At 41.2% G+C, this 24,145-nt stretch overlaps 1 protein-coding gene across 2 annotated transcripts in view; it reads left to right on the top strand.

The window, feature by feature from the left end:
- The window catches only part of ntn2 (netrin 2), a 60,266-nt gene extending 36,901 nt beyond the window's left edge, over positions 1–23,365 (top strand). For both annotated transcript variants that reach the window (XM_084740851.1, XM_084740850.1), the window contains exons 3-7: positions 114–302; positions 8,778–8,927; positions 13,160–13,213; positions 19,201–19,275; positions 20,230–23,365. In XM_084740851.1, the coding sequence (XP_084596977.1) occupies positions 114–302; positions 8,778–8,927; positions 13,160–13,213; positions 19,201–19,275; positions 20,230–20,618 (857 nt within the window). In that variant the 3' untranslated portion in view covers positions 20,619–23,365. The remainder of the gene's footprint in view (positions 1–113; positions 303–8,777; positions 8,928–13,159; positions 13,214–19,200; positions 19,276–20,229) is intronic.
- Positions 23,366–24,145: the final 780 nt, after the last annotated feature.

The following is a 24,145-nucleotide window of genomic DNA, read 5'->3' as shown; positions in this document are numbered from 1 at the left end:
ATTTCATCTAGGAGACTGTATGAGGATAAATACTGTGAAGATGTTGTAAACTTTTAGATTTTCTGACGCAATCACACAACTGACCGTGTCAACTTTCCCTTTTTCCTCGGCAGCGTGTAACTGCAACCTGCATGCCCGTCGCTGTCGATTCAACATGGAGTTGTATAAGCTGTCAGGGAGGAAGAGCGGAGGCGTGTGCATGAACTGCCGCCACAACACTGCAGGCCGCCACTGCCACTACTGCAAGGAGGGCTTTTACAGAGACATGGCCAGGCCGATCACTCACAGACGAGCTTGCAAAGGTAAGTTCTCGAATACACTACAATTTATCATATTTACAACTTACTTATTTACAGTTTATTTTCTGCATCAGTAATTTTTTTTCAAAGTGGTATTCATGAGATTCTGAACTCTGTGCTGTGCTGTTTTTTCTCAAGATCTATTTTTCCTTGAATTTTCTGTTTGATATGGCGTAAAGGGATGGTTTGGATTATTTGAAGTGGGGTTGTATGAGATACTTACTCATAGTTAGTGTATTATCTACAATAGATGGAGGTCAGCACAAAAAGTTTGAAGAAGTGGATGGAGTACCAGTGTAGGTAGCCAAGTACTGCACTGCTGTGGAAAGCAAAATGCTGAAATATATTTTAGCCACCTAAAAGAATTAATACCAGTTCAAGTGTACGCTATATTTAGAATATTTTCACTGCCTTACCATGCCATCGGACAGCCTTTTCCAACGGGAAACCGCTGTTATATAAGCCAAATATCGTTCTCTCACTCAACCAGACTCTACTGGCAAAATCAGTAATTTTCCTTGCAGAATGCAGGAGTTGCTGGTCCACCACTGCCTCGCTCTGTTACTTTGTTTGTGTTATTATGTGAGTTTGGTGTTTTAGAAGATGTGTTTTGATTCACCAAAGTTACACTACACTACACACAACACCACAAACAAACTACATGATTGAGGCAGCATTGGACGAGTAACTCCCGTGTTCTGCAATGTAAAATGACTGATACTGGCAATGAAGTTTGGTTGGTTTAGAGAGAGCGATATCAGGTTTATATAATGACAGTTTCCCAATGGAAAAGGCTGTCTGATGGCGTAGTAAAGCGGTGAAAGTATTCTAAATATAGCGTACGTTTGAATGGATATTCATTTTTCAGGTTGGCCTTTTTTTTAAATGGCTAAAATATGTTTTACTGCTGACAGTGTCCACAGCAGTGCATTTCTTAGCCGCTGCTCCTGCTGTCACCCAGCATCTACTGTAGGTAATATACTGACTATGGATAAGTACCTAGTATGTTCCCACTTCAAATAATCTGAATTATCCCATCTTTAATGCTGTTTATTTACAGTTTATTGTATGTATCAATAGAAGTATTCATGAGATTTTGGACTCTGTGGTGCAATAAGTGCTAATTGCTGTGCTGTTTTCTACACTTCACTTGATAATCAAGCAGCAAATCCTTTCCCTTTATTTTTAAGTGAATATTTAACTGATTCTAGGTGGCACTAATTTCTTTGTTTATTCGTAAATGGTTATGATTACTCCTCATACAGCACTAATTACCCAGTTCTTCTTCTGCTGTCAGAAACATAAAACACATGTATTTTTCTGGGAAAGAATTTCCGCCCATTCTGTTTAAAATATCTAATGTGAAAGTTTTCATGAACAAGGATCACTCTTGTGTTAAATCAATCAGTAAGAGAGTAGCAAAATGAATATTTATATGAAAATGTCATGGATTATTAGTTTAAGATCAGTTTGACTTTTCATTTGGCAATACGCTGCGCTAAATGTTTACAGAACGTTCAAACAAAAGCTGATTGAGATGTTCTAACCCTAATAATACTCATGTAATCATGTCATTTCTGGAAAAAATGGAAAAAGGAGTAACAAGTTATGATTGGAAACATGCATGGTCATGGTAACTTCCAATAAAAAAATATCAGCATTTCTGACTTGCCATACCATAGCAGAGAGAAACGAACTGACCGTGTGCCCAAAGCTTTTCTGGCCGTCCCACCAAATGTTTCCCCATACCACACACCACATAATATTATCACTTGACCGAGGCATTTCTCATGGAAACATGTATTTTATCCCCTTTATTATTTCACATTTGCAGTGAATATTTTTCAGCCTGATATTATGCTGGAAGCATTTCTCTCCTCTTGCTGGACTCGTTTCAGAAACAACATGAGTTTCCTGTACTTGTTGCTCAGGAAAATATTCAAATCAATCGCAGAGCGGGAGTGTTTTTGATTCTGTTGATCCTGATGAAGGTAAAGAATCACTTCCAGAACATTAAAAAACAGCATCGGTGAGTGCTGCCAACATTCAGAGCCGTGAAGATCTTTTGGTTGAAATTTCATGGCGAGAATCTCCCACTGGCTTCCGCTCAGTTTTCCTTCTGCAGCCGACCCAAGCTGTAACCGAACACCAGGGGGTTAGAAATGGCATGATATTAGCTGCGCTGAGATGTTGAGCCATTCATCATATAATGGCAAAAACTCCACAGTGACTTGGTCACATACCTTAAAAGTTAAGTCATTTGACCTGCTACTGCACCAAAACACTGACAGAAAGCGATCTGCCTCGATCGTGACAGCAGATCAGTCCTCAGATGTGTTTTCCCCAAGTGCAAATTGTTCCCTCATCTTCCATTTCCTGCAATACCTGCGAGTGTGATGCTCTCACACACACTCAAGCTGCCTGACACTGCAATTTGTCCTTATCAAAGCCTAACGATCAGGTGGTAAACAGTTTATCTCCCTCCCTCACAAAGGCCCCAGATGTAACGGAAATGAAAGTTAACGTCCGAAAAGCCTCTGCTGAGCGCCCGGCTCTGTGATTGATCAGAGCAATTCCACAGCCGTCTAGGAGCCGTCATTTTCCTTTGCCTCAGTCTTTGCTCACTTTTTTTTTTCAGCTTCATCTTCTCCGTCTCCCATGATTGTCTCTAACCACCATCTCCTCCGACTCTCCAACTTCTGATTTCTCTCTTTATACTACAAGCATGTCAAATGCGCACGTCCTAGCTGGGAGATGTGTGTGAGCCAAGAGTTTGCTATGTTGTATATGCTATCCACATAGAAAACAACCCAGAAAACAAAATAAAGTTACACAATGTAGGGAAAGAAATCATTCTTTGACCTTTTTTCCTAATTAAACATTTAAAAACACCTTCAGAATCCAAGTTTTTCAATTTAACCAAACTAAGGTGAGCTTAATTGCCTTGCTAACTCATTGTAAAACACACTTAATTCAAACCTGAGAGAAAAACTAAATAAAACTCACTCAAAACTATCTTGGTTGGTCTCTCTACTGTTCCAACATTTACCAATCCTGTTTTGGTCAAAATAATTAACTGCATTAGACATTGGCCGATAGCCAATATATTTGTCCAATCATCTAACCTTACTACAAGCCATTATATGCTTTGTCTTTCTCTTTTTCTTTTACCATGGCATCCCTGATATTATTTTTCAGCCCTGATTCTTTCTCTCTTCCATGTTTTTATCTCCATGTGTCAGGGTCAAGATAGAGGTCATATGTGCGGTATGGCTAAAGGGGGTGAGTGTCATGTCTGAAATTGAGTTACAACAATAAAATACAGGTGTTTTCTAAAGGCGAGACAGAAGTGGGGAGGGCTGGGGGCAGCACACGCTCTGAGAGGACAAATAGGCCGTGTCTGGTTCTAATAAGACCTGCTCTGTGGATGGGTGTCTGTGCACAATCTGAGGAATATGAGGAGGAGTTACCACTTTTCTCCCGCCTCCATCACCACTTACCTCCCACACACACACACTTTGTCTTCCTTGTTAAGTATTAAGGTCCCAATGCAAAGTGAATCTGCAGTATTCCAGCTCTGCAGTTCAGATGCCCGGGCACCAGCCTCTCCTGGAGCCTTTTACAGTGTCACAAACATTAAAACAGTCAGCAAAATGAAAGAAACATGGCAATCACTGCACGGCCTGGCTGAAATATATGAGGTCTTCAAAATACAAGGTTTTTATGTGAATCCAAGCCGTACAGCTGGTATCCGTTGACCACAAGGAACATTGATAAAAGGCATTAAAAATGAGGCCGTAGTCCATGTGAAGCAACGGCGGCCAATATAAACCACATTGGCCAACTGTCTCAAATATCGCTTTGAAGCAGGGTATGAGGATATTTGCTGTCAGAAAACACTGCGGACAGAAAAAGAGTTACGCAATCTAATTTTAAAAGTAATTTTAGGTTAGTAATAAAGCACCTGGCCCATAGCATGAAACTGTGATCCTTGAGGCTGAATAACACCATTTTTGTATCATTAGTTTCAAGTTCAGCCAGTAGCTTTGACCATGAACAGAGTAAAGCCAGAGAATCAAGATTTTAATCTCAGATGTCACTGAGAGGGTGCAGCTGTTAAAGCCTGGGTGATATAACTAAAAAATCTATCACAGTAATGAAGTTTTAAATTGGTCGATATCAATAATTGATAAGTCCTGCTCTTTTTCGCTCTGTGCTCCAATGACAGTTGATCAAGCTTGGTACCTTGGCTAACTTCTCCTGTCTCATGTATGTAGGTATGCTATGTGCTAGGATTATATATATGTTGAAAAGAAAACCACATTTTGTGGAAAAATGATCTGTTATCCTGGAAAATAGATTTAAGGGATCTCAAAGAGTAAGAGGCAAAAATATATCCACATATCTCCGGCAAAGATAAACATAAAATTGTATTAGAGCCAAGCGATCATTAATGTCAGAGTAAAGGATACACACAAGACAAGATGAATGTCATGAAGGTGATCATTTATGCTAAATTGAGAGCTCAAATTATTCATTTGATAGCACAAATTATTAAAATGCACAGAGATTTTTTTTTTTTTTTTTCAATGATGGGCTCCATAGAAATGCAAACATTTTAAAACTTTTATTTTTGTAATACCTAACAGAGCATAATTGACTGTTAAAAAACAAATTTCCAACCAAGGGTACAAATAACACAACCTTCTCCAAATGTGGCGGCTAATAACTGCAGACAAAAAGCAGTGCTGGCCAGGACTTTAACCCATATGCACACACACACATGCATGGAGCAATTCGAATCAGTTAAATGGAGCAAACGCCTGTCAAAGGACTACAAATCCCAACACAGTGCCTGTCACGTCTGCAGCCGCAAAGGCTTGAAAAGTCATCAACCTCTGAGGACATTTTTACTGCTTCTTAACTGGCCCGAGCCCCTGCACATAAAACTTCAGAAAAACAGTTCAAGGAGGAGAGCTGGGGGTGGAGATTGACACCACCGCCACCCCCCATCCTGCCTCTTACAGCCCATTCAGATCTGGCAGTCGCCGGTTGTTTACTGAACAGTGTGGACATTGGCAGTAAACTCCGATGTCTTAACAGCCTGTGATTGTTTAGAGGGGAAGTGAGAACGTCTAACATTACTGACATCTTGTTCATACTGAGCGGACTGAGTTGATAGTTTGTTCTGCTCAGCGATCAGACGGGAAACAATGGCCACATGTCTCTGCAGGCATGACAGACCGACTCCAGACTTGTATCAGACAGATCATGTAACAGGGGGGTTTATCCCACATGTGCCCTGGATGCATCATTTCACAGGCACGAATACATTCAAATCTTTGTAGATGTTTCATTTTGATAAAAGTTGCTTGTTTACTTTTCAGTCGAAAAGCAAAACAGTTTCTTGGTCAGCAACTTTTGACAAAAGATCTAGCGTTGTCCCAATGCAGATATCTGTTAGATGGAAAATGCTGTTAATACTGCCTAAAACTGCGGTATCAGTGAGTTTGTGAGTCCTTGCACTGAGGACGTGGAAATAAATTTTGTCAATATTAAATCATCTTGGTGCTTTGTAGGCACATTAATTGCATTGCAAATGAATATTTGATGAGAAAATAAAACATTTCACGCAACTTTCAGCATAGAGCCAGTAGATCTGGTTTGTCCATTCTGGGCTACTGCAGAAACATGGTGATGCAACATGGTGGACGCTGTGGAAGTGGATCTGCATCCTCTGTAGATATAAACTTCTCATTCTTAGGTAACAAAAACACAACAATTCTTATCGTCAGGTGATTATACACTAATGAAAACATACTAATGGTTACTGTATTCAATTTCTGCCATATTCTGCCAATAAATCCCTCTCACACACAGACCTTTAATGCACTGGTATCAGATCGGCACTCGGCATCAGCCGGTATTGTGAGGTAGATCAGGGTTCCATATCTCTGCGTTATTGCACTAATCAGCTGGGTTTCACGAGAACATCGAAGGACACAAACTCCAGGAATGCCAGAGATTCACAAATGATCCATGGTCATTGTTGTACCTGGTAACAGGAGCGGGAGCTCAGGCTCTGGATGATGAATGAGGGTGGTTATAGAGGTTACATGGTTGGCCCAGAGTGACAGACAGTCCAGAGACCTTGTTGACTTGACTTCTGACACCCAACTCAGCCCTGTGTCTTACCCTGACACATGCAGATGTGTTTTACCTTTAGGCCCGTCAGAAACTCTTACCAATTGTCATCAAAGCTTCAGTTTCCTGGTTGGGCCTGCGTGACTCAAATGGCGGGGATTTTGCACGGATGCTGCAGCATCAGATTTACGTCTCTGCGCACAGCTTCAAACGGAGCGCAGCCACTTTGACACCTGTGGACCGGTTGGCCTCGCCGGAAAAGGCAAACGTGTTTCTGAAGATCTGAGCCGCAGTTAATCCCTCCCAACCCCGCTGCCAGACACACACGATCACTCTTGGGTCAGTTTCAGCCATTTAAACCCTGCCTTTGCCCAGTCAACAGGTGGTAGGGTCCTTAGGCTCCACTCTGTTGTAGCAGCTAAAAAATGTCCGGCGCAAATAAACACATTCACAGTTCCGTCAACTGGTGGGAAGAAACTGTGGCATGTTAGCAGCTGCCTTTCTCTGGCAAGCCCTGGAACAAACTGTTGGGTTACAGGGTTTTTCCCCAAAGTGTAATTTTGGCCTTTCTTGTCGTTTCTTGATAAGCTTGGACAATTACAGCTATCGCGTTACAGTCGAGTCACTCTTAAGTTTGCTTTAGTAATTTTGCACCAGCCTGCGCCTGTTTTGTTAAGAATTACCTTGAAAATAAGAAGAAAAGGCTGAATGTTCACCTTGCATTTCATGGTTTGTTGTATTTTTGGCACCATGTCAGTAGATAAGGTAGGAAAGGAAACTTTACTGTACTCTGACTTGTTTTGTCCTGGACAGAAAATGTCAATCAGACACACCCCTGACTGAAGACTACTCAAGAAAAGTCTTACATTTGTTTTGATCTGTCACTGATGTGTTTGTCTGGCTGGATTGCTGTGAAATGTTAAGTATGCGTTTATTGCTTAAAGAACAAATGTCTGCTTTCTTCAGTAGAGTCGGAGTAGCCACAGTTTGGTTAAATTCACTGTTGTTTATGCTGCTGAGTACACCAGAGGCTCTGTTTGGACTATACTGACTCTCTCCCTGTGTCTCTCCAATCCCCCCCTTCACTTCTCACTCTCCGATATGTTCCCTGTCATCCCCCATAACATCTTGTAAAGCTCTCTCGGAAGGTTTAAGAACAACACGCCAGCTCTTGTATTTAACAGCTCTTTAAACAAAAAAAAAAGCCTCATGTTGCTTAAAGGGGTTTGAATAAATTGCCTAGAACCAGCAAAAACTCATAAAAGTTTTGCCAAAGCAAGGTGACCGGAGCATTGCTTGTTGCTGTTGGCATTTGCTGGGCATCGACTGAACTTTCGGGAAGTGATGAAACAACATAGTGTGTCACCAGGCAGGCACCAGACTGCACACTGCATTTAGAAGAGCGGAAACAAGCTGAGAGCAGAGAGGACAGCACAGTGTGCTTTTCTGGGTCTCCTGACAGTGATGCACTATATGTGCCACCCTACTCCCCCTTCTGTCATTTTACTTGTCACCTTCTTTCACACATAAATTCTTCTCACTCGCTGAATTACTCTTTCTCTTAGACGCAAAGGTGCACATCTTATTACAACTTAGAGGTAAACAGTGGTGAAATTTAGTCCTCCAGAACTCCATTAAAAAAAAAAAAAAACGTGTTTATCATATTTTTGTCTCACACACACACACACAAATTGTTTTACACCATCACTGAGACTCTTTTCTGATTTGTTTTGGTCTACAGGCACAATCGGCACATGTCATTTATATCTTAGCTAACCTTTGGTGAAGCACTACAATGCTTGCTTTCACCCCATGATAGGAAAGTAATGTATAAAGTTCATATCACTGAGCAGAATAGATAGGCAAGGTGTAAATGAAACCTTTTAAAGTGTTGTGTTTATGTGTGAACTATTTTGAAAGATGAGTCTATTAAATACATTTTTTCAAAGGCATTATTTATTTTAGAAGTGATTGATGGGGACAACTACATGTTTTTTTCGATCTGCACCCAAGCTTAAATCCACACACACACAGTTTCTCTTTGCAGCGTTCAGGACTCGAGCACAAGGCAGACAGGACTCCAGGACCCTGAAGTCCTGAGCCAAACATTCATCCCTGATGCATATGTGTCATCTGCTGGCAAAACACAGAAGATTACAAGATTTAACCCTGCTGAGACTCTGTCATACCCCAGGCATAAGCCAGTGTCCTGACTGTGTCATTTTGGCAACAAGTTTAATGAATTAACATCTGATATATTGTCTCTCTTCTCTTTCTTATTTCACAATCCTCCCTCCCTCCGCCTTCACACCTGTCCCCGACCCCCCACCCCAGCCTGTGACTGCCATCCTGTGGGAGCAGCAGGCAAAACGTGCAACCAGACCACAGGCCAGTGCCCCTGCAAGGATGGTGTCACCGGCATTACATGCAACCGCTGCGCCAAAGGCTACCAGCAGAGCCGCTCACCTGTGGCCCCCTGCATCAGTGAGTGACTCACATAGACACGCATACGCAACCACCACTCGCTGAATATGACACTGACAATTTACAGCAGGAACAGATTACATGTCATTGCAATTATGTAAGAAATTAAAGAAATAACTATAATCAGTCCAGATTACATTTAAGAAGATGTCTAATTATGGTCACATTGTCAAGGATTACCAGTGCACTGTTAACTCATGAAAAGCAGGTCTGACATACTGTATGCTGTATCTTAGACAACTGTTATGATATATAAATAAAATGCATTCTACTGTATATCAAAGTATGGTCAAGATTAATAGTCAGCCACCTAAAGCTGCTTCCAAATACTACGCTGGACACATTGAGATCCATGTGGGTACATAAGACCCTCAGAAAGAGCAGAACAGAAGGTCATCTTGCAGCTTGCCCAGGAAGAGATTAAAAGTTAATTAATGTTAGTTTAATAAAAACTGTGAACTCCATGTTACAAGTTAATACAGTTTAAATTAATAAAAACAATTTGCCCAAAATCTCAAGTACTGTGCTAGTTTGCCTCCAGGTTGCTCCAGGTGGTAACTATGATGGTAAAAGTCAAACTCCAGGTATCCAGCAACAGCCACCATGATTCTTATTTCTAAGCACCTGTAAACCTTATTTTCACCACCACAGAAAGCTTGTCTCTCAATTAATCCGATTGGACAATGGGGAAAAACAAGTGGGGTTCAGTGCTTTTAATTTTATTTTGAGGTGTTCAGAGGTCTCCTGCAAAAACACAAGGCGTTTCGAGTGTCTAAAATGCATGGCGCTCAGGGTGCACTAGCAAAAGCGCTTATAGAGCTTTGTGCTTGTTCTGTCTGTAGAAAACAACAGGGAAAAGACACCTCTCACTGCCAAAACTGCACTCTGTCTGATCGGGCCCTGACGCTGTCTTCAGCTTGGTAATTTTATCAGCTTGTTAGTGACTCACAGCAAAAAACTGTAAAACGCTGAAAAGCCCTATTGTGAAGAACATCATATAACAAAACAGATCATACATAGTTACAGTAAAGTCGTGAACTATACTAAAAGTAACACAGACTCAAACCATGGAGATTACAGAGCATAATTGGAAGCACACTTCTCTGTAGCCTAAAGTCATTCTGGCCCTCTGACAGACACACCCAACGCAGTCTCTGCTCTGTATATACTGTATACTGTACATGTGTTCTGTGGGTTTGCATGGCCACTGAAAATGCAATGATAATTTCATAGAGAACGGCACAAAACATGTGTGCAAACAGGGACCCAGATGTAATGTCAGGCTGAACTGAAACTCGATCTTTGTTAAAGTGAAAGTCAGTACAGACCTGGTAGTGTGAGAACTCCAGGTTATTGTTGTTCCGCTCACTGACAGCAGTGTATAGTGTGTGTGGACTCCTAGTTGTAATATGCACGTCGACATCAGGTTTTTAATTTCCTGTGACAAGCGTGTATGTGTGCGTGTGGATTATGAAATTTGCCAGTGGCACGGCACATGCAGGCATGCGTAATAGAAGGCAACTTTCCACCACACTGTGTGCCAGGCGGTGCAGGCACACATTGCACACACTCGCAAGACAACCTCCACCAAAGCAAAGCGTGCCACACAGTGCCGTACTGGGCTGTGCCACACTGTGCCACATGCTGCCATGTTGTTTCTCTCACATGCAGCAGATGGCGAATGGGCGAGAAGGAGAAAACAACTGTGGTCATGGATGGCAGACCCCACTCATGTGAGTGCTACTGAACCATCCAGTGAGAACAAGACGGATTGTGTATGCGCATTTAAGTACATGCACACTTTTGGATCCATTACGAATGCATTAATGACAACTGCGTGTGTCAATATGGCCTCATGGTGGGCGTCTTACCTCCTGTTGAGGCTCCTGGACCCTGAGACAGAAGACAAGCCCATTAAGCAGCCAATTAGGATGATGGCAGCACCCCTCATCTGAATGATCCTTTCATCATCTGTCTGTCTTCACACGATGTGGCCACAAGGGCACACGGACTCAAAGTGGCTTCTAGCAGCTGCGCCTGGCTTCACAAGGCTCTGTGCCCTTGTTTGTTTTTGTTGGCGGGGTGTCCATAATTTCAGAGAGACAACTGCTGCTTTTGCCTCAAAACAGCTTTCCAACTAACCCCCCCATACCTCCCGCCAGCACACTCCCACTCGCTCGGTTCAAACCGTCAACCTCCAAATCCAATCAAAAGCAGATCCTCTGGGTGGATGCGAAGCCAGCGTTCCAGTAACTCTGTTTACAGTAAAAGCAGAGGGCCCGTTGTTAGCATTAGCATTTGTATTGGAAAGTTGCATACGATTAGAAGAGAAGTCCTGGAGGAATTCCACAAGGCACTTTTTAGAGTCGCCAGCGGGCACAGCGAGGGAGGGCTGCATCTGTCTCAAGACGATCCAACCAAAATTGCCCCCTTGCCATCTGTCCATCTGTCTATACATGCTTGCATGGAGATTACACTGCAGTGTTAACCCAGCATCTGTTAGGGGAGGACAAGACTAATCTAGTGCAGCCACCTTTTCATTTTAATCAGTCTGCCTCAAAGAAGCAACTTTTGTCTCAGATGTATCAAGTGTGCCGACTCTGAATAGACTGATTTCTCCAAACTGGATTAGTGAACTGGACTGGATTAGTGAATTTTATGGTGCGTCTACTGAGTTTACAAGTAGGAGCGTGCACGCACATCCAAACCAAAAGAGGGCAGATGCTGAGCCAAAAATGAGCAAATATTGAAATTGGTACCATCTCAGATGGCTAGCGGCTAGGTAGCTGCTTCATTCAGCTGCCTCTGCTCCAACCACACCCCATCTCTTTGCCCATTTTTAGATTAGCTGGGAGTTAGCTGAGTCAGGCACTGCTGAGATGTGATGGCCAGAGGCACCACAATGAGAGTTTCACAAGCGCACCTTAGAAAGCTTTAGGTGACAATACGGGGGATCAGTTCACTAATAATATACATTCTATGGTAGGGGTGTCACAATTTTAATCTTAAATTGAAAATTGGTCGAAATTAACTTTTGATTTCTAGAATTGAATCAAGAGGCAGAGTAGATAATTCTCCCAGTATTTGTTTTTTTTTACTTGCAACATCTGGCAATGTCCTTTTCAAATCAAAACTTGATAGTCTAACAATGGCATAACCAGTAGTGCAAAAAAAAAAGAAGTTTAAATTGAAAAATCACATCAAAATGTGGCCTTAAAATAAAAAACATGTTAAATTGTGGATTTCAAGAATCATGGCACTCCATTCATCCCATCCCAATTCTCCAAGTCTATGATTTGATTAGATTTTTTGATTTTAACAATTTGATTTAGCACTGAGAGTTGTGTCATTATTAGACTATCAAGCTTTGATTTGTAAAGATCAACAGATCATTGGTTTTATGCCCGGAAAACTGTCATTTACATTTTGAAATTCTTCCTTAAAAAATAGTCTATATGGTAAAAGGTGAGATATAACAGCTGGTAAGCTACAGTACGCTGTTGTCTTCCAAATGTTTTTTCCTTGGGACACGCCTCGGACACCACAAGTAGGTGAGGGTGGAGAGAAAAATAAAACATACTGGGGTTATTCTGCTATTGACTTTGATTACTGAAACAGAAATTTCATTTCAATCAATTTTCTATTTAAAATTGAAATTGTGACAACCGTAGCATTTACTGAGTTTGACTCAAAACTGAAATTTGGTCCTCTGACCGCTCTTATTTCTTCCACTTATACTGTCTCTGGATCTTTCAGTGTATTCCTTAAAAATGACAGTGAAACCACCACATTAGTCCGTGGAATGCACAGTTTATTTGAGCCTGTCTTCCCTCTCACCACCAATAAGTATCCCTGTCAGTCTGTCAGTGTTTATCTAGCATGTCTGTCTGCAATTCCCCATGTGTTTTCATGTGCATAGTTGACATATGTCACAATACTGCACGACAACCCTGGTATTTTCTCTTATTGGCCTTGGTGAGCAAGAACACTTTCTCCATAATCCTAAGCTTACCCTCTGTATTCTGTTGTGGGTCTGTTGCTTTAAAATATTCACGAAACCTTCCCATACCCACTCTTTGGAATTACTTTTAATGAATTCAGACATACTTCATTTCTTTGACCACACATGCACTCTTTGCTGGCATTCAGCCAAATCACTTAGCCTGTACTTGAAAGGCAGGGATTTACATTTAACCAGTGAAATAACTTTGTATTTCATATGTGTGTTTTAGAAATCCCTGTGGACAACCCCGCACCTGTGGAGAGCAGCACAGAGGAACCAGCAGGTTAGTATACACGCTCTCTGCACCTCGCCCATAAGCACCGCTGCTTTATGAGAGGAACAAAAACATATTATTTAATATTTCTGGACTTCAGTTTTAAGGTGTGGAATAAATATTAATGAAGGGTGGGGTCCCCCTCTTTTGAAGTTCGGCAAAGAAAACGAGTACACTGGGACCTGAGGAATTTTTCCATTGTCTTAAAAACCTGTGTCCTTGGCACAGTTTCCCCGGCCGCTAACCTCAAGTTAGTGGAGCCGTGCTGGGCTCAGAATATAGCCGCAGCTTAGAGCCAAGGCCGGCAGATAGGCAGGTGATTAGTTAACGTTTAGCCGGGAGATATAGTGGAAGGGAGAGTTCTGAGGCGTGAAAAGAGTGTTGGCAAGTGACTGGGGGAAATTTGTTCAGTCTCTCCCTCCAACTGTCCAATTTAGGCTCCGGTCAATTACCCTGCCCTTATTTTTCATTCTGCGGCTGTTTGATTTGAATGGTGGTGTTGATTTGGAAATGTTGATTCATTAGAGGGTTTATAACATAAATCATCACTCTCACTGCAGATCACACCTCCCACTTTGCCATTGATACTTTACTGCACTATTCAAAGCGTATAGTTTTATTGTTTTTACACCATTTTTCTACTACAAATGATATATTTTGAAAATTGCACTTCTGACTTACAGACATCTTACATTTCAAAAGTTAAATGTACAGTTACACTTTGAGGGTATGAGTTATAGGGTTTAACACTAGCTGCACTTCTTTCCTCTTATTAAATCTAATGGTATAGAGGTCAACAATGAGCTTTTGGAAGTTTTGGAAGGATTTTGATTATTAGCCAGAAGGTTGTGACCAACCAGCCAGACTTGTCACAAGCTTTGAGATTGTGATACGATCAGGTCTGTATGATATCAACCTTATTTGTAAGACAGACATGATTCATTTGCAGTGTCATGGAGAAATACTACTCTACCCACAATCATAAAGTGTAACAGCAACATCTCTGATTGGTGGCGCTTGTTGTTACCCTGGCAATTTGTACCACATCCATGAACCCATGAACGACTACTTCCTTCTACGATCGCTGAGCTTCATAATGTTTCCCACAGAGAAACCATGGTTTCCCTTTCTGACATCCTGCTTTTGTTTTAGAGATGAGGATGACAGTGAAAATTGTTGTTTTGTTGCATTTAAAATAATTACATACACAGTCTTGTATCTTCCCAATTTTTCCATTTAATGTATCTTTTTTCTTTGCTCTGAATCATTTTTTATGACCATGATTCATCTCCTAGTTGGTTGACATGGTTCCAAGGCTTAAACTCTTAATATAAGGATTTTCAAAAAACCGAGACAATGGATTGAATGAATTAGAAAATCACTTCCAGAAACGGAGCCATTCAAAAAGTGGGTGGTCACAGTTGAGCTCTGCAGAAAGAGAAAACATAAAATGAGCAGTTCAACATTTTGGAATATGCTTATCAACTTTCTTGCCAAGAGTTACTGTAGATAAGAAGATTTACACCACTCATGTCTGTACGGTAAATGTTGGGAATTCCCTAGGCTAAACTAAATTTAGTTTTGTTTGTCTGCCTCCCCTACAAATCATTGCTTTTACACTTTCTAGACAGATGTAACAGATTTTGTTTCCTTTGGATGTTAAGTATTAATCACTAATCAATTAATCACAGTTAAGATGTATGTTTTGTGTAACAATTCTCTGGAGCTTTTCTCAGGACATACATTTGTATCATTTTTTTTAATGATTAATTGATTATTGACTGTTTACATGTTCAACTACTGGTTTAGAAAAATGCAAAAGATTTGCAAATCTACAGTGGATAGAGTTAGGCTAGCTGCTAATCTAAGTTAAGTGGCCACAGGGCTTTAGCTGCATATTTACTGCATTGACATAAGAGTGGTATCTATCTTCTCATCCAGCACTCAACCAGAAATATTTTAAATCATTTTAAATATTTTCTCTAAATAGATATCGACAATAACTTTCTCACATTTGCTGGTTCTTTTCACGTGTACAACTCCTCTTACTCTGTTTCCTCTCATTACTTGAGCCTCTGAGCCTTTTTGAAAACGAAAATGCACAGTTCAGCCCTTTCTTGTGTTTACTACTTCCCTGGGAAAATGTTACGGGGTCTTAGAACACAAGAGTTGTTGATCGCCAATTCACCTCAGGCCCTACCGAACAGACCAGAGCATTTCCCCAATCTTTCTCCTTCCTAAACTACCATAGAACGAGGTCCGCCATCAGAAACCTAAGGCCCCAAAATGTTTTTGTGTAAGGGGCGGTGGATGCAATTTGTCCTTGTCATGGCACAGTGAGAGGGGCTCAAGGGAACGAGGGCATCAAGAGCCAATTGTGAGTGTTTTCAGTGAGCCGGTCTTCTGGGTCAGTGGGCGATTCACCCAGAGCTTTTCCAGGTGAACAGCCAGCAGTAAGTGACTCTTCATGGGAAAACACACACTGTCTCCCAGCCAGCAATTCACTACTGATACCTTTAGGCCAGCCACTGTATACCACACACACACACACGCACACACACATTCACACACACAATGGCCATAATCTAATGAAATCCATGCACATCTCATACAAATGCATGCCTGTAACAGTTGCATGCACACTTACATGATAATGATCTGCACATGAAACCACACGCTCACTCATAATGAAAAAGACCTTAAGCAAGCTATGATATTTAACATGATTTATTTTAACATTTGTAAGCATGGGTGGACTCAGGGAGGGAAAACAGCAAAAGTGTTCTCTTGGATGCTACTATGATATCTAAAACATGATAAAGTGCCTTCTAGAATGGCCCAGTATCCAACTGGGTGCCCTTCCATTGGACAAAATGTGATAAAGTACACACAGGGTGCCCTTCCGATGGAGAAAGTATGTTCAGGTTCCCTCTGAAGTGCCCTTCCAGGTGAAAAAATGTGATAAAGTGCCCATAGGGTGCCATTCCAGTGGACAAAACATGATAAACTGCCCCTTAGAGTGCCTTTCTAGTGAACAAAAAATGATAAAGTTCCCTCAGAAGTGCCCTTCCAATGGAAAAAATGTGATATAGTGACCTTTAGAGTGCCCATGCAGTGGACAAAACACGTACACGTACTGCGGTGCCCTTTATTTTTTTGCCCTGCCCCTCAGACAGCCTGTATCCACCACTGTCTATAAGTAATACACACACACACACAAATCCATCCACACGCACACCTCTGCACCCGTCCACATCTACACCTCCACTCATCACTTTTTTTAAAGTCACCCGCTCTTGAGATTATTGGAAGCTGCCATCTGCTCTCTCTTTCTCCCGTTCTTTCCTTTTTCTCTCCTCTCTCTGGCTAATAAAATCTCCAGCGCTCTGATATACAGCCAAGCCTCCTGGACATTTTTATGGGCTCCCTGGTCCCCTGTTTCTTCCCTCCTTCCATTGCTCCATTCGTCCTTTTCCCCCAAAATGAACGATGCAACACCCCTAACTCTCTCATGCAACCCAGAAAGCGTAATTTCTCTCTCTCACGACGTTATTTTTTTCTAATTGGGGCATTTCATGTCCAGCAGTTTTATTTGGTTTGCTTTGGGAAGCAACATGACTGAATGGTTTTCCTTCTGAAGGCAATGAGAGGCCTGACCGCAGATACCAGCCATGTGTTTTTTCAGTTTCATGCCCTGACATTCCAAGCGAGCAGCATGGTCAGCTTCTCGTGCCCTCTTCACTAAAACTTACCAGAGCCATATTGGAAAATGAGCTTCTTGGCATTCTCTACATTTTCAGTCCATCATTTTCAGATTCTTTTTTTTAACTTTCTCATAGTTTTGTAATTGAAATAAGTGGATCCAAAATTCTACGGTTCATAAAATCCAGTGGCATCAAGTCAAGCACGGTAGAGCTTTGCTAATGATCAACAGTGTCTCCTTTCTTTCTTGTCACAGTTCCAGTAACAGTAGTTACCATGAGCACAGTTTAAAAACAAAGTGTGCAATGCTATAAATTTAGTGTTATCGGTTTTTAACGTGAGCACTTTCATCTGTTTTTGAAAGTTCATTTAATTTTGTTTTCTTTGTTCTCCATTCCCTCTGCTCCCAGCTCATGGAAAACGTATCACAGAGAAGCTTTTTAATGTTGAGATGACAAAATAAATATTTCAGGATCACAAGAAACAAACCATGGGAATTTATTACTTGCATGTGCTCGATTTGATTTAAAGGGATAATTCAGATTTTTTTTAAGTGGGGTTGTATGAGGTACTTATCCATAATCAGCGTATTACCAACAGTAGATGGCAGTCGGCACGCACCCAGCATGAGTACCAGTGCAAGAAACTAAGCAATGAACTGCTGTGGACAGGGTCAGCAACATAACGTACTTAAACCACCTAAAAAAACCAAAACAATATTATTTTAAGTGTACGCCATATTTAGAATATTTCCACTGCTTTACCTTGCCATCAGACAGCCATTTCTGATGGGAAACCGCAATTATATAAGCCAAATATTGTTCCAAACAACCAAACTCCTTAAACAAAAGCGTTAATTTTAACTCGTAGAACACAGAAGTTGCCAGTTTGGTTGGTTGGTTGGTTTGGTTTGTTTGAATTCGCTGAAGTTACACAAAAACACAAACAAATGAGCCGATTGAGGCAGTGGCAGACCAGATGTGCAGTGAGGTAAAATTTCTGTTTTTGCTAAAGGAGTCTGGTGGCTTTGGAAGCAACTATATCTCCAACTTTCTTAGACCATAGAAAGTGTTGTACATTGTCATTTTTCAACATCAGTTTATTTAAATTTAAATTAAATCATTATTATTATCATCAATTTTTTTTCAGTGAGGTAGTTACTTTAAGTCCTGCGAAATTTAGAGCAGAATTGTTTTCAGAGCAGTTTCTGTATTTGTCTAACTGTGTGAAGAAGGTTGGACTTGAAAGCGGCACTCATAAACACATGACAACTAAACCAAATTAAAGCTGCTTTTGGAGTAGCAAGATCTGAGACTGGTCACTCAGCCAAAAGCTGCATTTTAACTGTCACAAACGTAATTGTAACGCCTCATCTCACTGGTGGCTCCGCCTTTTGAGTGGTCAGTAGAGGTCATCTGTCCAATGTGTGGTCTCAGTTGTCACGCTGGCAGCCAAGGTCTATTCCCATACATCCAACCATGACCTGCTTCCACCACGCTCTGTCTTTCCTCAAGATCCCAGAAAACATGTCAGACTGAACACTTTTACTACTCTGGTATGTTTCACAACAGCCTCCCAGTACCAGCTGTTGCTGGGGTTTGATGTGTGATTTGTCTTTGTTGTATTTTAGCACACAAAAAACAAACCAGGCTCAACATTATCCAACCTGCTCCAGTTTCCTGTGTAGCCTTTGGCCAATAACAATAGGGCTGCAACTTATGATTATTTACATCATCGATTAATTTGTTGATCGTTTTCTCAATTAATCGATTAGTTGTTTAACTGAAATGTTAGAAAATTGTGAAAAATGAACCTTAGAATTTGGACATTTTTTCTTAATTATAAAAAAAGAAAAAGGCTCAAAACGATTAAAATAGTTGAACTAATTGATAAACAAACAAATTGTTGCAGCTCTACAATGCAAGCAGGCCTGTAACAGCCTTGGCCTGCGTGCATGTGCAGACATAAGCACACAGTGATTTATTTTGATGCTGCTGAGTGTGTTTATTGGTGGTTTCACAGGACATAACAATTTACAGTGTTTAGTCACACTAACTTCGCATTACAGATGTGCTGGTCGCTACTTATGTGCTACAAGAGCACCACAAAATGCACTACGAAACGGTGTGAAAGAGTCCTAAAATGTATCCTTGTGGCAATGATTCACATTTCAAGTGTGTAAGTGTCCCTTTAGGTGTGTAATTTGAGTGTCAGTCAGTAAGTGTATTTAAGAAGAGCCGTGGAGTTACAGCCTGCGTCACAGGAGTGAATGGTGCTTGTTCTTGTCTTTGCAGACTGTGAGTCCTACTGTAAACCAGTGAAGGGCAACCTGAAGATCAACATGAAGAAATACTGCAAGAAGGATTATGGTAAAACAGTGGAATTAATTAATTAACAACCATAACATAATAAATGTACTTGGTAGACCACATCTACTGTATAATCCGCTATGGGACATTCATAGTGGATTATAATGCATTCACAAGAGTTTATAACTACGCTCATTAGCACATAATGCTTTCTGATGGACTATTTCAACAGTCAACATTTCTTTGTTGGTGGTCAAGGAACCTGATTGATACTGGATTTTTGGGGCTGATACTGAATTTAGGAAGTTAAAAAAATTTGGATATGAATGTATTAATACCCTAACCCTATCTTTATACAGAATATAATATACAGAATATAGAACAGAAACATACATCATCCCTCATAATAAATGATCGATATAAACACTTATGACAAAGATATGTAATGGAAGCAGGATATTTTACAGTTTGTTAATACATTAAATGATATAAGGGCACTGAAACAGTAAACTTTGACTTATTTTTTAAATAATTGTAAATAACTATAAATAAAAGTATATATATATATATATATATATATATATATATATATATATATATATATATATATATATATATTAAACCAGGCTTAAGAGAGATATAGATATATAGATTGATATAGCTGTGACAGGCTGATATCAGGCCGATAATACCTGTTGTGTAATGTAATTTAAAAGACTCTAGGCTGCATCATATTATAATGTAATATGCCAAAGTGTAGAAAATAGCAAGTACTGCTTAAGGAATGTAACCTTAAAGAATAAACCCTATATGATATATTCAAAATAAAAAAAAGACAAAATACATTTTGTCAAGTTTTATTTTCACTATGGGATGAAAGCAAATAGTTGGGGTGTTATAATACACTATGAATGCCCCTTAATTTGCTATAGATGTGGTCATCATAAAAAGTGTCACATTAGACTGTGTTGGGAGTACTAACCTGAGCATATTTTTTCATGAATGTGTCCTCAGCGGTCCAAGTGAATGTGCTAGACATGGAGACGGTGGGGGACTGGGCTAAGTTCTCCGTTAACGTGGTGTCCGTGTACAAGAGCCGCGGCGAGCCCTTGAAGCGAGGCGACAACATCCTGTGGGTACACATGAAAGACCTCGCCTGCAAATGTCCGAAGATCCAGATGAGCAAGCGCTTCTTGGTGATGGGCGGCAGCGACGGTGGAACGGGCACGGGGGCGGTGGGTCCCGGGGTCGGGCCCGGGGCTGGAGCCACCAGTCCGGGGGCGGAGCGCGTGGGCCTAATGGCTGACAAAAACAGCCTGGTGATCCAGTGGAGGGACGTTTGGACGAGACGCCTGAGGAAGTTCCAGCGCAAAGAGAAGAAGGGGAAGTGCAGCAAAGCATGATGGGAAAGCAGCGTTCAGCCCTACCTCTCCCTCCATCGCCCGCATTCATGAACCCTTACCCAGCCTCCCCGAGTCCTTTATCTTCCCCTGTCACGGGAACACTGCACATTAGAAAGACTGCATGTACCCTACCTGTTTTAAGGACCACGTTTTGTGTATATTGTATAATTATTTTCCTTTTTATTTTTCAAGTTTTGTCTTTGTAATGTCAGTTGTCTTTTTTTGTCCAATTGGTTTGCCTTAAAAAGGGACCATTAAAAAGGGTATGAAGTGTAGACAAAAGCAGACGCCATTCCCTCCCTTGACAACGACAGCGGAAATGTCCACTCGCCCCCCTTCTAGACCCGCAGCCTCCTCCTCCTCCTCCTCCTCTGACTGTCTCCTGCCACTTTGTTTGACATATAAGAATCACACTTCGCATACTCCTCTGAGGATTTTATTCAAAAGTGTTTGTCACACGAGAGAGACTGACTGATTTCAGCAACAAGACAAGCCTCCTCACGTTTCATTGTTGAAACAAACTCAACAACAACCTGACAACCTTTCAACATTTGCTGTTAAAATGTTCTTTAAAAAAACGGGCCTACTTGCTCCAGGTCTCTGCAGTAACTTCTACAGACTGTAACTATAAAACTCTTGTCCCCGTGAGGAACTAAGGGCTCCCTTTGCAGGGACATTTTCCACAGCAAACCTCAGTCTCACCACCACTGCTGCTGCCACCAGACAGCCCTCACAGAATAAACTGCTCATGTAGGCTGTTGTATCTGCAAGTATTTGCTCATAGTAAGAGTTTTTATTCTTCGCGTGGCTCCGTTTTATCTCATCCATCCATATCCCAGCCGTATCCTTGTTTGAGATGTATCTTTTTGTTTCATTTTAAGCAGAACAAACCCTGTTAGCATGTGTGAGTCACATTCCAGGCCTCCGGGGCTGTGCCTCTTCACCACTAGTCCCTCTCATGAGTGGTTTATAAAGTCATGCATCACCATCATGACTCATTGCTTGTCACTTTTTGTGGAAGACAGATTGAGCGGTGTGGACAAATGGCTGGAATTTTAGAACAATACCAATATTTCCGAGGAGACTCATTTTTTGGCTTTATGGATAATGTCTTCCGCTGGGTAGTGGCCTTCCAGATGTTGCTGTGTGGCCACTGTCATGTCTTTGTATTTAAATGTCTGAACCTTTTCCTGATGTGTCTAGTGACTGGCAGGCTTTTGTTTGCCAAAATAATAAGAGATTGAAACGAGAGTTCCTTTTCATGCAGTAAAAAGAAAACAAAGTCAGATAAACAACATAGTCGTGTTTTTCTCTAGCATATTTTGACAAAATGAATGAGGCTGGAAAGTTTTTAGTGCTCACTGATTGTATTATGACATGAGAGGATCATATTTCATTCCTCATGTGCTTTGTTATGTTTGCATGTTTGTGGTTTTTGCTGGTCCATCAAAACCTTACAGTGAGCAGAGCAAGAACTAAACCAATATGAGCATCAAGATCCAAAGGAAAACTTCCCAAGTCATCTTCCCCCACTTGCCTCTCCTTAACACAGTCCCTGTCATCCTTTGCCAAATAAGCATAGTCAGTTTTTAAATTCAATTAAGAGACTATGAGAGTCAGGACCAACGAAAACCACAGAGAGACCCGTCTGGTTGCTCTCAAGCTTTTTATCTGCCTTTTGCTGTTATTTCATTTTGTAAAGCACATTACAATTTATTTAAATAGAGTACAAGATAAACACACAGTTTTGAGGGGCACATCAAGCTAGCGTAGCAGCGAGTGTGCCGACAGGCATGTCATGCTAGCTCGTGGTTACGCTCCTCTGGCTGTGGTGGTATGTTTGGTTTGTCATTCTTCCAAAAGTGTCTCTCTTCTGCTCTCTTCTCCGTGTCAGCCACCACCCTCCCTGAATTTCTCTTTTTAACCCATTTTGCATGTTGTGTATTCAGTGTTTTCGATAACTGACAGCACAGAACGAGGCTGCCAAAACTCCTCAGTGGTGTACTGTACTGCACTGTAGTTCTTGTTTTCACGTCTTCCAAGAATGTATGTCAAACTGTGAAGAACACACTCACACACGTGTATGGTCTGATTGTAAGTGTTTATGAAATAATGTCACCAGGTTTAAGAATGTGGACGCCATGACAGTCGATGAAACTATGAACAGGGTTAGATGTTCAAATGATTGTGAATCTTCATGCGGTGTATCTGTCTGTCTCATGATATTTTAATTTTCTAAACATACTTGCCAACCTTACACATTTTATCCATAGACTTTTTCATTGCCCTCTCCCAGGGTCACAGTTCACCTGTCCCAAATCCCACCCCTTTTTGCTCTGTGCTCCAATAACAGTTGAACAAACTTGATACCCCCAGGCAGCCTCTTTCTGGCACAGTGCACCGTGTATAATCCCTCCAGCTCTATGGTTGGTGTCACGTTAGCAGTGTTGTTCTGTACCTGAGTACATTATCACCTACACAGCAAAAACGTTCATGTTGTTACTAGTTCGCACTAATCAACTTGGACTTTGGGGACAAGTGTACTCAGATCCGGGCCTGGGTCAAGGAATAAGAAAGCCTCCTAAAAGTGTACTGCTTCTACTCAGATAACAATACAGCCTAATGTGAAAGAAATACTCAAATTTCAGATGACCTGGAAAGAAGATTTTCCATTTCTTGCAGAAAGTTTTAAAGGAAAGGGGCACTTTTTTTTAAGTGCAGCCTAACTAACGTACCCTAAGAAAACATTTATAGTCAGTCAGGTATAGGTTATCTGTCATATTTTGTTATTTTAATTCTTGAAAGGTCACCAGAATGCAGGAAACAAAATTTATGAAACCCCTGCTTTGGTTTTGAAGTCCTGCTCCTGTTTGAGGTCTCAAGGTTGGCAAGTATGCATCTAATCCAAAAAGTACCTTTAACCAAAATGAATTATTGCCCACCATGATCTTTGGTGTGTGACAAAAGAGCAAAGGACACAATTCTCACTGTTGGAATTTCAAAATTTACAAAAATGCAGAACCAAACAGAATTATTTGCGTGTTGGCTGCCTGCTGTGGCCTGTCAGACAGGTGGTGTTATAGTAGCACCAGTCTCCTCACCCTGGTATGTGAGGTTGGTGTGACACGTTATGATGGATGGTGAAATTACGTGTCCGTGAGGCCTCTCTGGCGCTTGACTCCTCAAGTGCCCAGCGTGTCCTTGAATCTGGACTTTAGATTCATTGATGTAGAATCGCACAAAATCCTGTTGTCCTCTGTTGTCCTTTTCTTCAGTGCCCACCCTGAATGTTGGAATAAAGATAAGAAGTAAGAGTGAGCCAGATGTTTGTTTGGGGCGTGGAAGCGTAGTCTTGTGAAAGCTATTTAGCAAGCCTCATAGGGAGAGCCGTCCTGTTGTTTTACGTTAACAAGCCCAGCAGCTTGGCAGTGGAACTGAGGCCATAACTGCTTTGCTTTGTTTCCCCCTCCGTTGCAGCATTTATAGCATTCGCAGGTGTGTGAGTGTGTGTATGTGTGTGTGTTTGT

The sequence above is a fragment of the Lutjanus erythropterus genome, chromosome 17, assembly GCF_056507025.1.
Source record: "Lutjanus erythropterus isolate fLutEry1 chromosome 17, fLutEry1.hap2, whole genome shotgun sequence".
Classification (NCBI taxonomy): domain Eukaryota; kingdom Metazoa; phylum Chordata; class Actinopteri; order Lutjaniformes; family Lutjanidae; genus Lutjanus; species Lutjanus erythropterus.
The sequence above is the reverse complement of the archived record's forward strand: the minus strand, read 5'-3'. Positions and strand labels throughout refer to the sequence as shown.